The sequence below is a fragment of the Ambystoma mexicanum genome, chromosome 3q, assembly GCF_040938575.1.
Source record: "Ambystoma mexicanum isolate Mex_15411 chromosome 3q, UKY_AmexF1_1, whole genome shotgun sequence".
Lineage (NCBI taxonomy): Eukaryota > Metazoa > Chordata > Amphibia > Caudata > Ambystomatidae > Ambystoma > Ambystoma mexicanum.
In genome coordinates this window covers 573,543,046-573,555,882 of record NC_090926.1, presented here as the reverse complement: position 1 = coordinate 573,555,882, position 12,837 = coordinate 573,543,046, and the positions used below count along the sequence as shown (strand labels likewise).

General features: G+C 50.3%; 1 protein-coding gene across 2 annotated transcripts in view; it reads left to right on the top strand.

Moving 5' to 3' along the window:
• Positions 1 to 12,837, top strand: part of LOC138582748 (stress-70 protein, mitochondrial) — a 1,916,616-nt gene that overhangs the window by 429,317 nt on the left and 1,474,462 nt on the right. For both annotated transcript variants that reach the window (XM_069654348.1, XM_069654347.1), the window contains one exon: positions 9,580 to 9,653. In XM_069654348.1, coding sequence (XP_069510449.1) covers positions 9,580 to 9,653 — 74 coding nt within the window. The remainder of the gene's footprint in view (positions 1 to 9,579; positions 9,654 to 12,837) is intronic.

The window sequence follows — 12,837 nt, the reverse complement described above, 5'->3', positions numbered from 1 at the left end:
AAGAAAAAAATGTTTGCCCATGCTCCTGTTGAAAAATTGCATGAATGATCAAGAAGAACGATGGGAAATCATACTTGCGGGTAACTACAAGAGTCTGACATTTAGAGTCCTCCAATATTGAATGATATAATAGTAAAAGCTACTATTGACGAAATTGAAGATGGAAAAGACAACAATCAGATTGATTGCTCAACCCACTAGGAACTGTACCTGTTTGAAGAATTCATTCATTGTTTATTTTATTTTTTACTTGATGATGTAATTATGGAAAATTATGTAAACGGATATGTTAAAGTTTTGTATTTAAAAACTAAAACTAAAGAAATAATTCTGTATGGCAAGTTAACACCAAATTCAATTAACTAACTTCACAGAAGGTAATCACACAGAGCTGGTAGGCAACGTTTGCCACTGCTCTGTAGCAACAGCCTGGGCAATACATATGTATTCCTGCAGTGCAAGATGAATAACTGAACAACATGGATACTGATACCCTCCTCAGTCTGATATGCAGATGCTTTGTGATGGTGGTACGCTCTGCCACTTGCCTTCACTGGTGGTTCACCTAAGGCCTGTCCTGGCCAGAGTCCAGGGCAGAGTCACGTAGCTGTCAGGTCAGTGGATTAGCCTGAGCCCATCACTCAAAGTAATCACTTTCTCGCCCACCGCACAGACAGACAAATGTGTTGCATGCTTTGTTCTGGGATGGTCTCAAGCAGCCTGCATTAGTAACATAAATTACCTGTCTCTGTAAAAAGCAGTAGGATCTGTCAACCAAATATGTAGGCGGTAGGACTGCTTAAAATGCAGTAGCCTACTGCCTAAATCAGTAGGGTTGGCAAGTATGATATAGGCTTACGTAGCTACTTCTATGACGGCTCTAGCTGTAGGTTAGTTGCAGTGAAAGCTCCTGTGTGTGGTGCGGAGCCATGGCTGCCTGGAGAGCGTGGATGCAGACTAACGAGGGGGAATTGGGAAACAAGATGTGACTCACACCCCTTGCCTTTGTAGTATCAGCAAAGCATGCGCAATGTGTTGGCCCAAAACACCTAAGAATGAGGCAAGGATGTGCACTGAAGCAGGCCACTCTGATGAAAAATATCAAGATTTGTGCAGTGTTACAAATATTGCTCGACTCTGTAGAGGTCATACGCTCACATTGCATATGAAAACACAATTAACCACCACAAAAAAGTCTCTGTAAACCTACAAGGAGCATGTATCTGTTGAAAGAACAGCAAATGGAGGAAGTGTTCTGGAATTGAGGTCATAAGGACTTGTCTGGGTTGGTGAAAATCACTTGTGATTTGTGACAACACATTTTCAAACTATGTGAAGAGTCAATTGTTGCTGAGGGATGTAGTTTGGTTTTAGACAATGTCTTGCTGCTGAAAGTAAGTAAAATAAGTTGAAGCATAATACTGTCCCCTGTACTCTTACGTCCATCCCCTTTCGTCCATACTGTATGGGCGTCCCTCGCGAGGTACGGGAGACGGAAACCTTTTCACCCGAAAAAATCTTCTTCCCCTTTAAATTTAGAGGTGCGCGGGGCGTGACCCTGGGAGCATGCGCTCGCCTGACTCCGCCCACCAGCGCCACTCCCCAGTCCTCTTTTCCACGTCGACGGGAACGGGCTGAATTCACCAGCGCTCCTGGGTTTGTCTTCAGCCATGTAATACCATGCCCTCTTCCCCGGATATTCTTCTTTCTCTTTTCAATAGGTACTTGGACCTCCGACACCACGCTCCTCCCTGGCGCATGTTGACTTCAGCAGGCTTCAACAGGTGTCCAGCCTGCGAGGGGCTCTTCCCTACATCTGACCCCCATGCCCTTTGCTTCCGCTGCCTTGGCTCTGACCACGGCTGGGAAGGTTGCTCCACATGCAAAGCATTGACTCCACGGCTACTGAAGAACAGGCTAGCTGTGTGGAGGGAGTTCTTCTAGAAGTCACCTCCGGAGGACCTAAAGGACTTCGTCAAACATCGCTTGAGGCAGAAGAAAAGGACTCTATTCACCATCGCAACCCGTAAAGGCGACTCCTTCCCAATGAAGCGCCCGACTGGGAGGAACCTGTTGGGTTCTAGTACCAGCAAACATACCAAGGCTAGTCCAGCTACAGGCCTCACGGCCGAGGGGTCTCCAGATCCTTCCGATGTCGGTTCTGAGGGACTGCAAGGTTCTTTTACCAGGGTTACTCCCGAGGGGCAACGCCTTAGTACCGGTATCATGTCCGAGGGGGTGCCTTCACGCAGCACTATCGGTAGCTCTGCCGAGGGCAATGCGCCTTCCAGGTCATGGCCTGAGGGACAGGATAGGCCTTTTGTTCCAACACCAAGCGTGGACGGGGCTCCGCAGCCCACGGCACCCAGCACTCCTCCACCAGCTCCGGACCCCGCGAGCCTGGAGAACACGGACGAGGAGGCAGACCCTGACACACCATCTTCAGCCAGGGCCTTCCACGAACGCCTTGCAGGTTTGGCAGAGTATTTGGGCCTGAGGTAGAGCAGCCCAAGGAGGGGGTCTTAGCAGAAGTCCTCACCCTAAGACCTGCAACCAAAACGGAGATCCCGATGCAGAAAGGCATAGTTGTCCTGGCCAAGAAGGGGTGGCTCAAGCCGCACTCGGCCCAACCTGTCAATCGGCACATCAACGCCAAGTACAGGCAGATGGAGGGGGACACACTCTCTTTTCAGCGCCTCCTCAACCGCACTCTTATGTTATAGCTGCGGTGTCACTCTATTCCAAGCCTCAGTTGTCCTCGGCCACCTCGTCCTCGACACTGATAGGCAAGGAGGAGAAGATCTTGGAGGCGTACGGGAAGAAGCTGTACTCCAACGCCTCCTTGCACCTGCGGCAGACAACTCAGATGCCATGTTGGCAGCCGCTAACCAAAGACTCTGGCAGGAAATTGCAGACTTGCTCCCAGAACTTCCAGCACAGACCCAAGCGCGCTTCAAGGCGGGACTAGGAGAATCCAGGCTGGTAGCGCAGGACATTATGGAGTCCACCATGGCCTGCATTGATACCTCTGCCCGGGCCAGCTACATTGTCACGGACATGAGAAGGACGGCTTGCCTCCGGGCTACTAAGTTTAATCCCGATGTCCAGGAACAGATGAGGAATTAGATAAAAAGTAGAACAGCTCGCAAACTGCGAAGTCTTTATCTATTCTTACGACGGCCACGCACAAGGCCTACACCCAGTCGCAGCAACGCTCCGACAAGGGGCGAGCATTTAGCAGGTTCTGAGGCTTCCAAGAACGGAGGTCCAGACAACCTGACCGTTCTCCGAGTCAGCACGCGAGGAAACAACAAAAGGGAGGGGGCAAGGGGTTTTTCCAATCCCCCTCCACCACAACAGCGTCGGAGGGAAAAAAGGCATGAAAGTCCCTTTTGGGTCCACGTGGCTCCAGTGGGGGGCAGGCTTCACTTTCACGTGCAATTTTGGCGGCAGAATTTTTTGGACCCCTGGATCCTCTCCGCCGTCTCCACATGGTACCACCTACTGGTGCCATCCTCTCCTCCCTTCTGCCCTCCTCTCCCACTGATTGGGACAGCAACTCTGCTGGCAGAGATCCGGTCGCTCGTCGCGAGCCAGACTGTGGAAGAAGTCCCAACCTCCCAGCGAGGTTTGGGCTTTTATTCCAGGATTTTCACCATACAGAAGAAGAACCAGGCTGGCCTGAGAGTTGTGTTGGACCTTTCCACACTCAATGGGCCTCATTACGACCCAGGCGGTAAGGGGTTAACGGCGCCGTAAAAGGTTGCGGCGCCGTTAACCCCTTACCGCCTAATTACGAGGTCCCTTTGCGGGTCCCTACCTTAACGGCTGTTTTTTACCAGCCGTTAAGGATTGGACCCACAAAGGGACCTTGGAGGTAATTACGGTATCGCAATTTGGGGTACCGTAATTACCGCCTTCCCCATTCCCATTGAGCCCTATGGGGGCAAAAATGGGAATGGGGAAGGGCCAATGGTGAATGGGGAATTACCGCCCCGCCAACCTTGGAATGGGGCGGTAATTCCGCCATCCACCATGGCGCAATCGTTACAATACCGGCGTCAACCATGGCGCTAACAGCGCCATGGTTAACGCCTGGGTCGTAATGACCCCCAATCTCTCCCTCCCTCTGCAAAAATTCACAATGGTTATGCCATCTCTTATTGCGGAAACGCTGGACAGGGGAGACTGGATGTGCTCCCTGGATCTGAAGGACGCTTATATGCACATCCCGATTTGGCAGCCTGTTACACCTTCAACTGGTCACCTTACCCGTGCAGCCACTAAGCCCTCCATCTCAGGTCTTGATCTGCCTTCACCTTCTAACCTCATGTCCTCACTCCCTCAAGCAGCACGGCAGCGGCTCTACAACAAGAACACACGAGGGCATCCAACGCGCTATGGTCATACTCACCCATTGCAACGCTGGCAGCTGCCCTGGCGTCTTGGAGACAGTCGACGGAGACGTCAGCCCTTTTCTTTGCTTCATCATGCCCCCAGGAAGACCCGGCAGCGTTTTTTGAAAACTTGGGTCATGTGACAAGGAAACGTGCTACATCATCAGTCACGTGATGGGGTCATGTGACACTCCTAGGCCCCTTTAAAACCCGGAGAAGGAACGCTCATTCAGTGCTTCACAGCTGACCCAATCAGGCACTGTTCGGCGTCTTCCTGTCTCCACATCTTGATTCTGGAATACAGACTGCTCTTCTTGGATTCCTCTGTCAAGCCCTTGGATACTGTTTTGCTCTGCTGTTTCAGGAACTTTGAACTGTGTATTTGGATTCCTTTGGATTACCCCTGGTTTCGACGAACTTGGCTGGCTTTTGACCTTGGAACTCTTAACGGACTGTTTTCGGATTTCCTCTTCTGTTACCTTTTGGAGTACCCTTTCCATACAGGTCTTGCAGTGCCTATTTCTACAACAATCTACGCCTACCCGCTGCTGCTTGCTACACTCTGCAGCCACACTGAACACCTCCATTGTTATCTGTGCTCTTCCAATCCCCAGACCCTTGGTAAGCCCCTTGATTTTTGTTACCTCGCTATTCAGTGTATTGTTTGCCATTGTACTGACCCATTGCTTGCTTTACAGCGGTCGAGGGGTCACCGGTGTGTCTGGTTCCTGGCGTTCTTCGGCACTCAAAAAACCTGTGGCCTCAAGGATCGCTCAGGAAGTTATTTGTATCTTTCTGAGTGGAACTTGTGGACAGAGGCCCCATAATCTTCACGACCATCAAGTCATAACACAGCTGCATCGTTCCTTACTGCTCTTCAGGATCATGGGCTTCCATTTCCAATACAAAGTGCTACCCTTTTCCCTCAACTCGGCTCCCAGGGTATTTACCAGTTTGATTAATGCAGTGGCAGCCTTCCTCAGGGCCCAGGGCCACCACGTCTACTCATACCTGGACGACTGGCTCATCCGGGCCACCTCTCCGGAAGCGGTGATGAGCACACTCCATGACCTGGGGTTCACTATCAATCTCAAGAAGTCTCAGCTGCAGCCCACGCAGAGCCTGACCATCTTGGGCCTTATCTGGGACACAAGCACTGTGAGAGTCTTTCCCTCGGAGGACAAGATTACGGCTATCAAGAGAGCTACAGCTCACTTCCTCTCCAGGCCCGTGATCTTGTCCTGGTGGTACCAACACCTACTGGGGCTTATGTCAGCGGTCCTTTTGGTCATGCCCCACACAAGACTCAGGATGCAGAGATTACAGCTGCACTTCACAGCCTCATGGAGTAAGGAGAAGGGCTCCCAAGAGGAGCCAGTCAACATTCCTCCCTTTCTCCTCTCGGACCTCCACTGGTGGTCCGCGGACTTCAACCTGAGGCAGGGCAAGCCCTTCCGGAAGCCGGCCCCTCAGGTCACAGTTACTACAAACTCTTCCCTAGAGGGCTGGGGAGCCACTCTGGACAACCACAGCCTCAATGGAGTCTGGACTCGGCAGGAGCAGGAGTCTAAATTAATTGGCTAGAATTGAAGGCCATATGATCAGCCCTCAAGGCCTTTCTCCCTCTTATGGAGAGCAAGACAGTTCTTATCCAGACAGACAACTCCACTAGCATGTACTAGGTCAACAAGCAGGGGAGCAGGGGAGCACCAGATCCCCTCCACTGTGCAATTTAGCAGTCGGCATGTGGGAATGGGCACTGGAGAACGACATTTACCTCATGGCTGTCCACCTCCCGGGGGAACCCAACCAGGAAGCGGACAGGCTCACCAGACTGGGGGCAGACAATTACGAGTGGCAATTTGAACGACCGGGTACTGAAGGAAGCCTTCCTCAGGTGGGGGCATCCTGAGGCGGATCTTTTTGCCTCCCGGGACAACAGGAAATGCCAACAGTTCTCCTCCTGGCAGGGGCAGGGCTCCGGCTCTGGCTCCCTGGGCGACGCATTCCAGATCCAATGGAACGACATGATGGCATATGGCTTCCCACCCACACCCCTAGTCCACAGGGTGATCTGCAAGATAAAGGAATCCCGGCACCTCAGCATCATTTTGATAGCTCCCTCGTGGCCATCCAGACCATGGTTCTCCGAGCTTCTCAGCCTATCGGAAAGACCACCCATTCACCTACTGCTGTGCCCAGCTCCTCTGCTGGCCCAGCAGGGGGGCAGGGTACGCCACCTTGCTCCTCACAAACTAGACCTTGCAGCGTGGTTCCTGAGCAGGTCACTCGGAAACACTTAAGCCTATCTCAGGCTAACCTAGAGATCATACAGGGTGCTAGAAGCAAGGCTACTATGAGTCAATATAAGAGTAAATGGTCTAGATTCTGTCATTGGGCTGAATCTAAGGAGATCGACCCTCTTAAGTGCACCTTGGACGACGTGCTCTCCTTTTCAGCACACCTCCCCACTCCGGTGTGCAGGTCGATACATGCCACACCTATCTGACAGCCATAGGGGCTTACAGGAACTTGGAGGAGGGCCACTTCTCCTCCTCCAACCCGGTAGTCAAGCGACATCTGGTGGCCTCCACTGGCCTTACCCACCTATAAAGAAGCTACTCCCGGTTTGGGACCTTAACGTTGTGTTGGACGCCTTGGGGCACAAACCTTTTGAGCCTATGGCATCCGCAGACATCAGGCTGGTCACCATAAAGACAGCTCTGCTCGTGGGTCTCACCTCAGCTCGCAGAGTCAGCGAGATCCAGGCTTCTGGTGGCATCAGAACCCTACACCACTTTTCACATGGACATGGTTGTTCGGCGGACGCACCCTGCTTTCCTACCCAAGGTGACCGTCTCCTTCCATCTCAATGAGGAAATAGTCTTGCCCACTTTCTTCGCCGACCCCAAGGACGAGCCTCAGAGGGGCTTGCACCGTCTAGATGTCAGGCACGTGCTGAAATACTACCTGGACAGAACCAAGGACTTCCGCAAGTCGGACACCTGGTTTGTCACTTCGGTGGATCAAGGCCCGGTTATCAGGCCTCCAAGGCCTCCATAGCAAGGTGGATGGTCGCAGCCATCATGGAGGTCTATGAGGGGCAGCACAAACCAGTGCCAGCTAACTTACATGCCCATGCAGTCAGAGCCAAGGCCACGGCCATCACGTTCCAGCGGCATGTGCCATGGCAGGTCATCAGCAGGGCGGGCACCTGGGCCACCCCTTCAGCTTTCTGTAAACACTACTGTTAGGACACCACTTCTATGTCAAATGCGGCATTCAGGCAGGTGGTTCTAAGAAACCTGTTTTCTTAAGGAGGGGCTCCTTTCCACCCTGGGTCTACATTCAGTTGTAATCGCCCATACAGTATGGAGGAAAGGGAACAGGACGTAAGAGTAATTATGTTACTCACCGTAGTGACTAATTTAATCTTGGTCCATAGTCCCCTTGCCTCCATATGTCCCACCATCCTCCCCCCTTGGTGTCATTACGCAATGCTGATCATTAGCGACATGTCATTGGGAACTGAGGAGTGATGCCGGTGGGCGGATTCAGGCGAGCGCATGCTCCCAGGGCCGTGCCCCCGCGTGCCTCTAAATTTAGAGGGGGAAGAAGATTTTCTCTGGTGAAAAAGGTTCTGTCTCCCGTCTCTCGCGAGGGACACCCATACGGTATGGAGGAAAAGGGACTATACAGTGAGTAACTATTAATTTTCCAGCCGTAGAATGCTATGTTTTATCGTGTTGGCCCTAAAACCTGGAAAGGATTTCTTTGAGCCTTATTTACTGGAGTTCTTTTGCATGTGCCTACTCTGGGATTCATTCTCATTCAGGTAGAGCCAAGGCATTGTTTTTGACTTTACATTGGAATTGAGAATGTTGACGCCAGAAGACCACTCTCATTTGACTCTCAGACCAGAGCACCAATGGAAGTGGGACACTACAGCAAGGGGACACTACAGAGCCTGTAAGTCACTCACCCCTGAGAGCATAGTATTTGTTTAACGGATATGGACAGGCAGCAGAAACATCATACAGTGCCAGAGGAAAGAACATGACATAGGCACAGATTTGAGTGCTATGCTCAGGTTTTAGATGGCTCCCACTCCCCATGATGAGCATCCTTTTGTGAAACAAAATATCCTCTGTATTGGGGTGAAAGATGACAATATACATCCTTCTGGTCTTAGAGGAGTGGGTGGTTGGACACACCAACTGCAGATATGTACAGTCCCTGGTGAGATTATTATTAAAATTTGCTTGCATTACTGAGACCTGCAGTCCTCGTCACTTTAAAGGTGCACTGTTTGATTCCCATCACAATTATCATTCATATCAGCACCAACCCCTGTGCTTCACTTTTTTGCCTCAATTGGTCAAGACAGCCTATGTACGAGGGCTATAAAGGCTAGAGTCCACAATGCATAGATCCAACGAATAGTGGGCATGCAGATAGTTGGAATGCAGATAGTTCCACATGGTGTTGTATGCTCACTGTATCTGTCCTCCGTATACTTAAGACTACCTGCTTACCCAAAATTATCCTGGACTTCAATAAAGGACACTGTTGTATCTTGTCTTTCCTGATGTACCCCTACCTTGTACCTGAGACTGGAACATGAGTAAAGAGGTTTCCTTTTCCTACACCAGTCTGTGTCATGCTTGGCCAGGAACTCAACTTAACAGACAATTTCCCGCACTAACTGTCTCTTGTCATCCTTGGATCCATTGACTACTTCTTACTATTAGTTGATAAGCCCTTCTGTTCAGTGACCCACCGCCTGTCTGTCACATGAATTGGCCAAGCAGGTTTTTCACAGAACAGGGGATGGGTAGGGTAATGAATATGTGCGTGCGTCCATATTTGTGAACTGCTTTGACAAATGCCCCTGTTCTTTTCCTGCCTTGACTGCCATGGAATATGGCAATCTGCTTCCTTAAGGCATACATGAGTGTGTGCTTGCTGACTAGGAATATAGAGTTTGCTACAGTGAGTAATGTTTTTTCTAAACTGTTTCCAAAATGACCTTACTGGGTGATCTTTCATTACTTCTTGAACCTCAAACACCCACAAACCTGGAAAAAGTTTTGTTTTTGTTGATTAGTTTGAAAAGTCATATTGATTTGTCAGATTTGAGAAAGTGGAAACTGTTAATCTGACTGTATATTCATATTTTCAGAAAACTATCTAGGGCATTCCACAAGAAATGCTGTCGTAACAGTTCCTGCTTACTTCAATGACTCGCAGAGACAGGTATGAGCATTGGCTCCGAATGTACTCTTGCATTGTGTTCAGCTTTTATTTTTAAGTGCTTTTATTACTTTTGAGGTTATGCAACATTATATTACACAGAAGACTTCTCGGTCCATGTTATTTGTAAACATATGCATTGCATATTAAAATTGGACTCCTGTACCACTACATATGTTGGGTGATTCCCCCCAATGTTTGCCTTCTGAGCTGCAGCCCACTCTTGGGATCCAATGGTGCATGCACCTGGTGAGCCAGCCTCCCTCAGATCCCTTCCTTCCACTCTTCCCCATTTGAGTTCTTCCCCATAACCTATGGCTACTATTTGGGATGTACTCCCTCTCTCATCCCGGATTGTCTGTCCGCAATCCAGGAGTGGTGCGTCGCCAATGATCTCTGCCTTAATGCCAGTAAAACGGAGATTCTCCTCTTCGGCTCACCTGCACCTTCCTTTCCTGTCACTATGTGGCCATCCACTGTGGGCCCTCTTCCTGCTCCTACCTGTGAAGCTCAACTTCGGAGTCATCTTCGACTCCACACACTCCTTCTCTCCGCACATCTGAGGTCTCTAAGAAGTCAAACTACCAGCTGCACCTCCTCAGAGGCATTCTTCCTTTCCTAACTTGCCCCAGAAGCTCACTGTCTCCAGAGCTCTGGTTTTCTCTAGGCTGGATTACTGCAACAGCCTTTTTGTAAATCTTCCTGCCACTACTCTCAGTCCTCTAAAACACATCCAGAACAGGACTGCGAGGCTTGTCCTTGGCCTCAAGCCCAGTATCCTATCTCTCTAGCCCAGAAATCTCTCCATTGGCTCCCAGTGGCTGCAAGGATCAAGTTCAAGACCATCTGCATTGTCCACAAGGCCTTCTGGGGCCTGGGTCCGCATTACCTCCAACTCTCTTTGGAAATATCTTCCTACTGGAGCTCTTCGCTCCTCCAACTCCTTGAGAGTCAGTTGCTTTTCCAAGCAACGAGTTGGGGCCGATCTTTCTTTGGCTGGCGCCTCCCTCTGGAACAGCCTCCCTGCCTTTCTGAAACTTGTGCAGAACCATCTCTGGTTCCGGATGCACCTCAAGATCTTCCTCTTTGCTTCTGCCTTTTCTCTTCCTCGCCCCTGCTGATCTCCTGTTCGATAATGCACTGGTCACCTGGCTACCCTCTGAATTCGGGTCCATGTCCCTGCCCACCCAGGTGCATACCCGCACTGCCTCCTGGCCTCCCCTGCACTTGTGGTCTGTATCTGTAAACCTACCCTTTCCTGCACTTATTAGACACCTGTTGTCTGCACAGTTATTACTCGCACTTGCCACCAGTTGGCTTCACTAATTGTCCTGCACTTGACCACCCTTCCACCGCCGGCCCTTCTCCCTCCCCACTGCACTTGCGCGATCTCCATGTCACTAGGCCTAGGAAGATTGTTGTTTTTGTCCTCCCTCCGTTTTCCTCTCAATTGCCTTGTCACGCCTTGAACCACTTATGTATAGGCGCGTTATAAATGCCATATCATATAATTTATCAATAGGCCCCTAAAACATTGCCTCATTGCCCAATTTTCCTCATCCCAATCGTAACAACATAATATAATAGCCTCTCCAACAGACGTCTGCTGGCAAGTAGTCAAATGAAAAAATGGAACTCCTCTACCCCTGTGCCAACCCTGTTTTATGGGTTGTAGAGATCGACTCGGCCTTAAATTACTCCTGTTTTGTGTCTGTGCCAGAAAAGACCTCTGCAGGTTAGTATGGCCCTCTATCCTGATGGGTGTCTGAAAAAGATGCCTTGGCTGAAGGGGTGGTAAGCTTGCATGCAAAGCGGCTGCACTGCTCCCATGGACTCCATATGTAAATTAGGGAAGAATAAGACTCCTTGTGGAGAAGGTGCTGCATCACAAAGGCAGGAGATTCACCTTGGTAAAATTGTGCAGTGAATGGGAAAGGGAGTACATTTTTTCCAGCGTTGTATTTCTAGGGGTAGAACCTCCTCCATTTGGGGACCTGCACTTATCAGCACGCTCTAAGCAGATGAGTGTGGTGCATCCCAGACTGCTGTCCATGGGAGGGGCTAAGAAATGTGGAGCTTGCTATGTTGCCTAATGTGGAAGGCAAACATGGCACCTCCTATTTTATTTGCCCAATGTGGGTTGGGCATAGTGTGCCCTGTAGGCATTGCCCTCCTTCCCACGTACCTGTGAATACAGCAGTGCAGTGAACCTATGCAAATCTGCACATGCCCAAGAGAGGCAACATGGAAAAAACACACCACGGAGGCTGTAGTTTCAGAGCATTTGCTAGAACTATTTAAACAGGTAAGATTACTGTTTATCTGACTATGTTTCTGCTTGATTTCCTCCTGCATTGAGATTTTGCCTATTTCTATTGGTGCTAAGATTATGACCGGGTCCCCAATGAGAGGAGACTGAGATGAAAGATCTGATCCTCCAGGAAACCTAAGCATAAAAGAAGGCGCACTGCATCTCTTCCTTTCCGCTACCCCCAGTCCTTGCAGCCGCTGCTCCTCTTATATTGAGCTATGGGAACATGTACAGGTCATGAGGGAAAGCACTATGGGGGCTTCCTCGAATAAGAAAATCCCTCCCACAGAGCCTCACCTCGCCTAAGAAGCACAGTGTAAAAGCACCTGTGGATATCTGAGTGTAACCCAAAAGAGACAGAGGAAGAAACTCTAGTGTATGGAAGTACTCCTACGTCCCCTCCCCTTTCCTCCATCCTGTATGGGTGTCCGTCGCAAGTTACAGGAACAGATCCTCTTTTCCACCAGAAAAAGAAATTTCCCCTTTAAATAACTGGTGCGCTGCTCCCTTAATCCCGCCCACTGGCACCACACCTCAGTCCCCTTTCGGCGTCGACGGGAATGGACCGCTACCACCAACGCTCCTGGTTGAGGCTTCAAGCATCATAATTCCACGCACTTTCCCCCGAAATCTTTTCTTTTTCTTTTGCAGATTTGGGAACAACATCCACTGGTGCCCTAGTTTGTCTCCGGTGCATGTCGGCTTCGACAGGCTGGAGCAGGTGCCGGTTGTGCATGTTGTGCGAACGTTCCTTCTCCACAGCAGAACCGCACGCACTCTGTCTCCGGTGCCTTGGTGAAGACTACGGATGGGACGGGTGCCCCGCGTGCGATGCTCTCACTCCGAGGTCACTTAAACACTGGCTTGCGCTTTGGG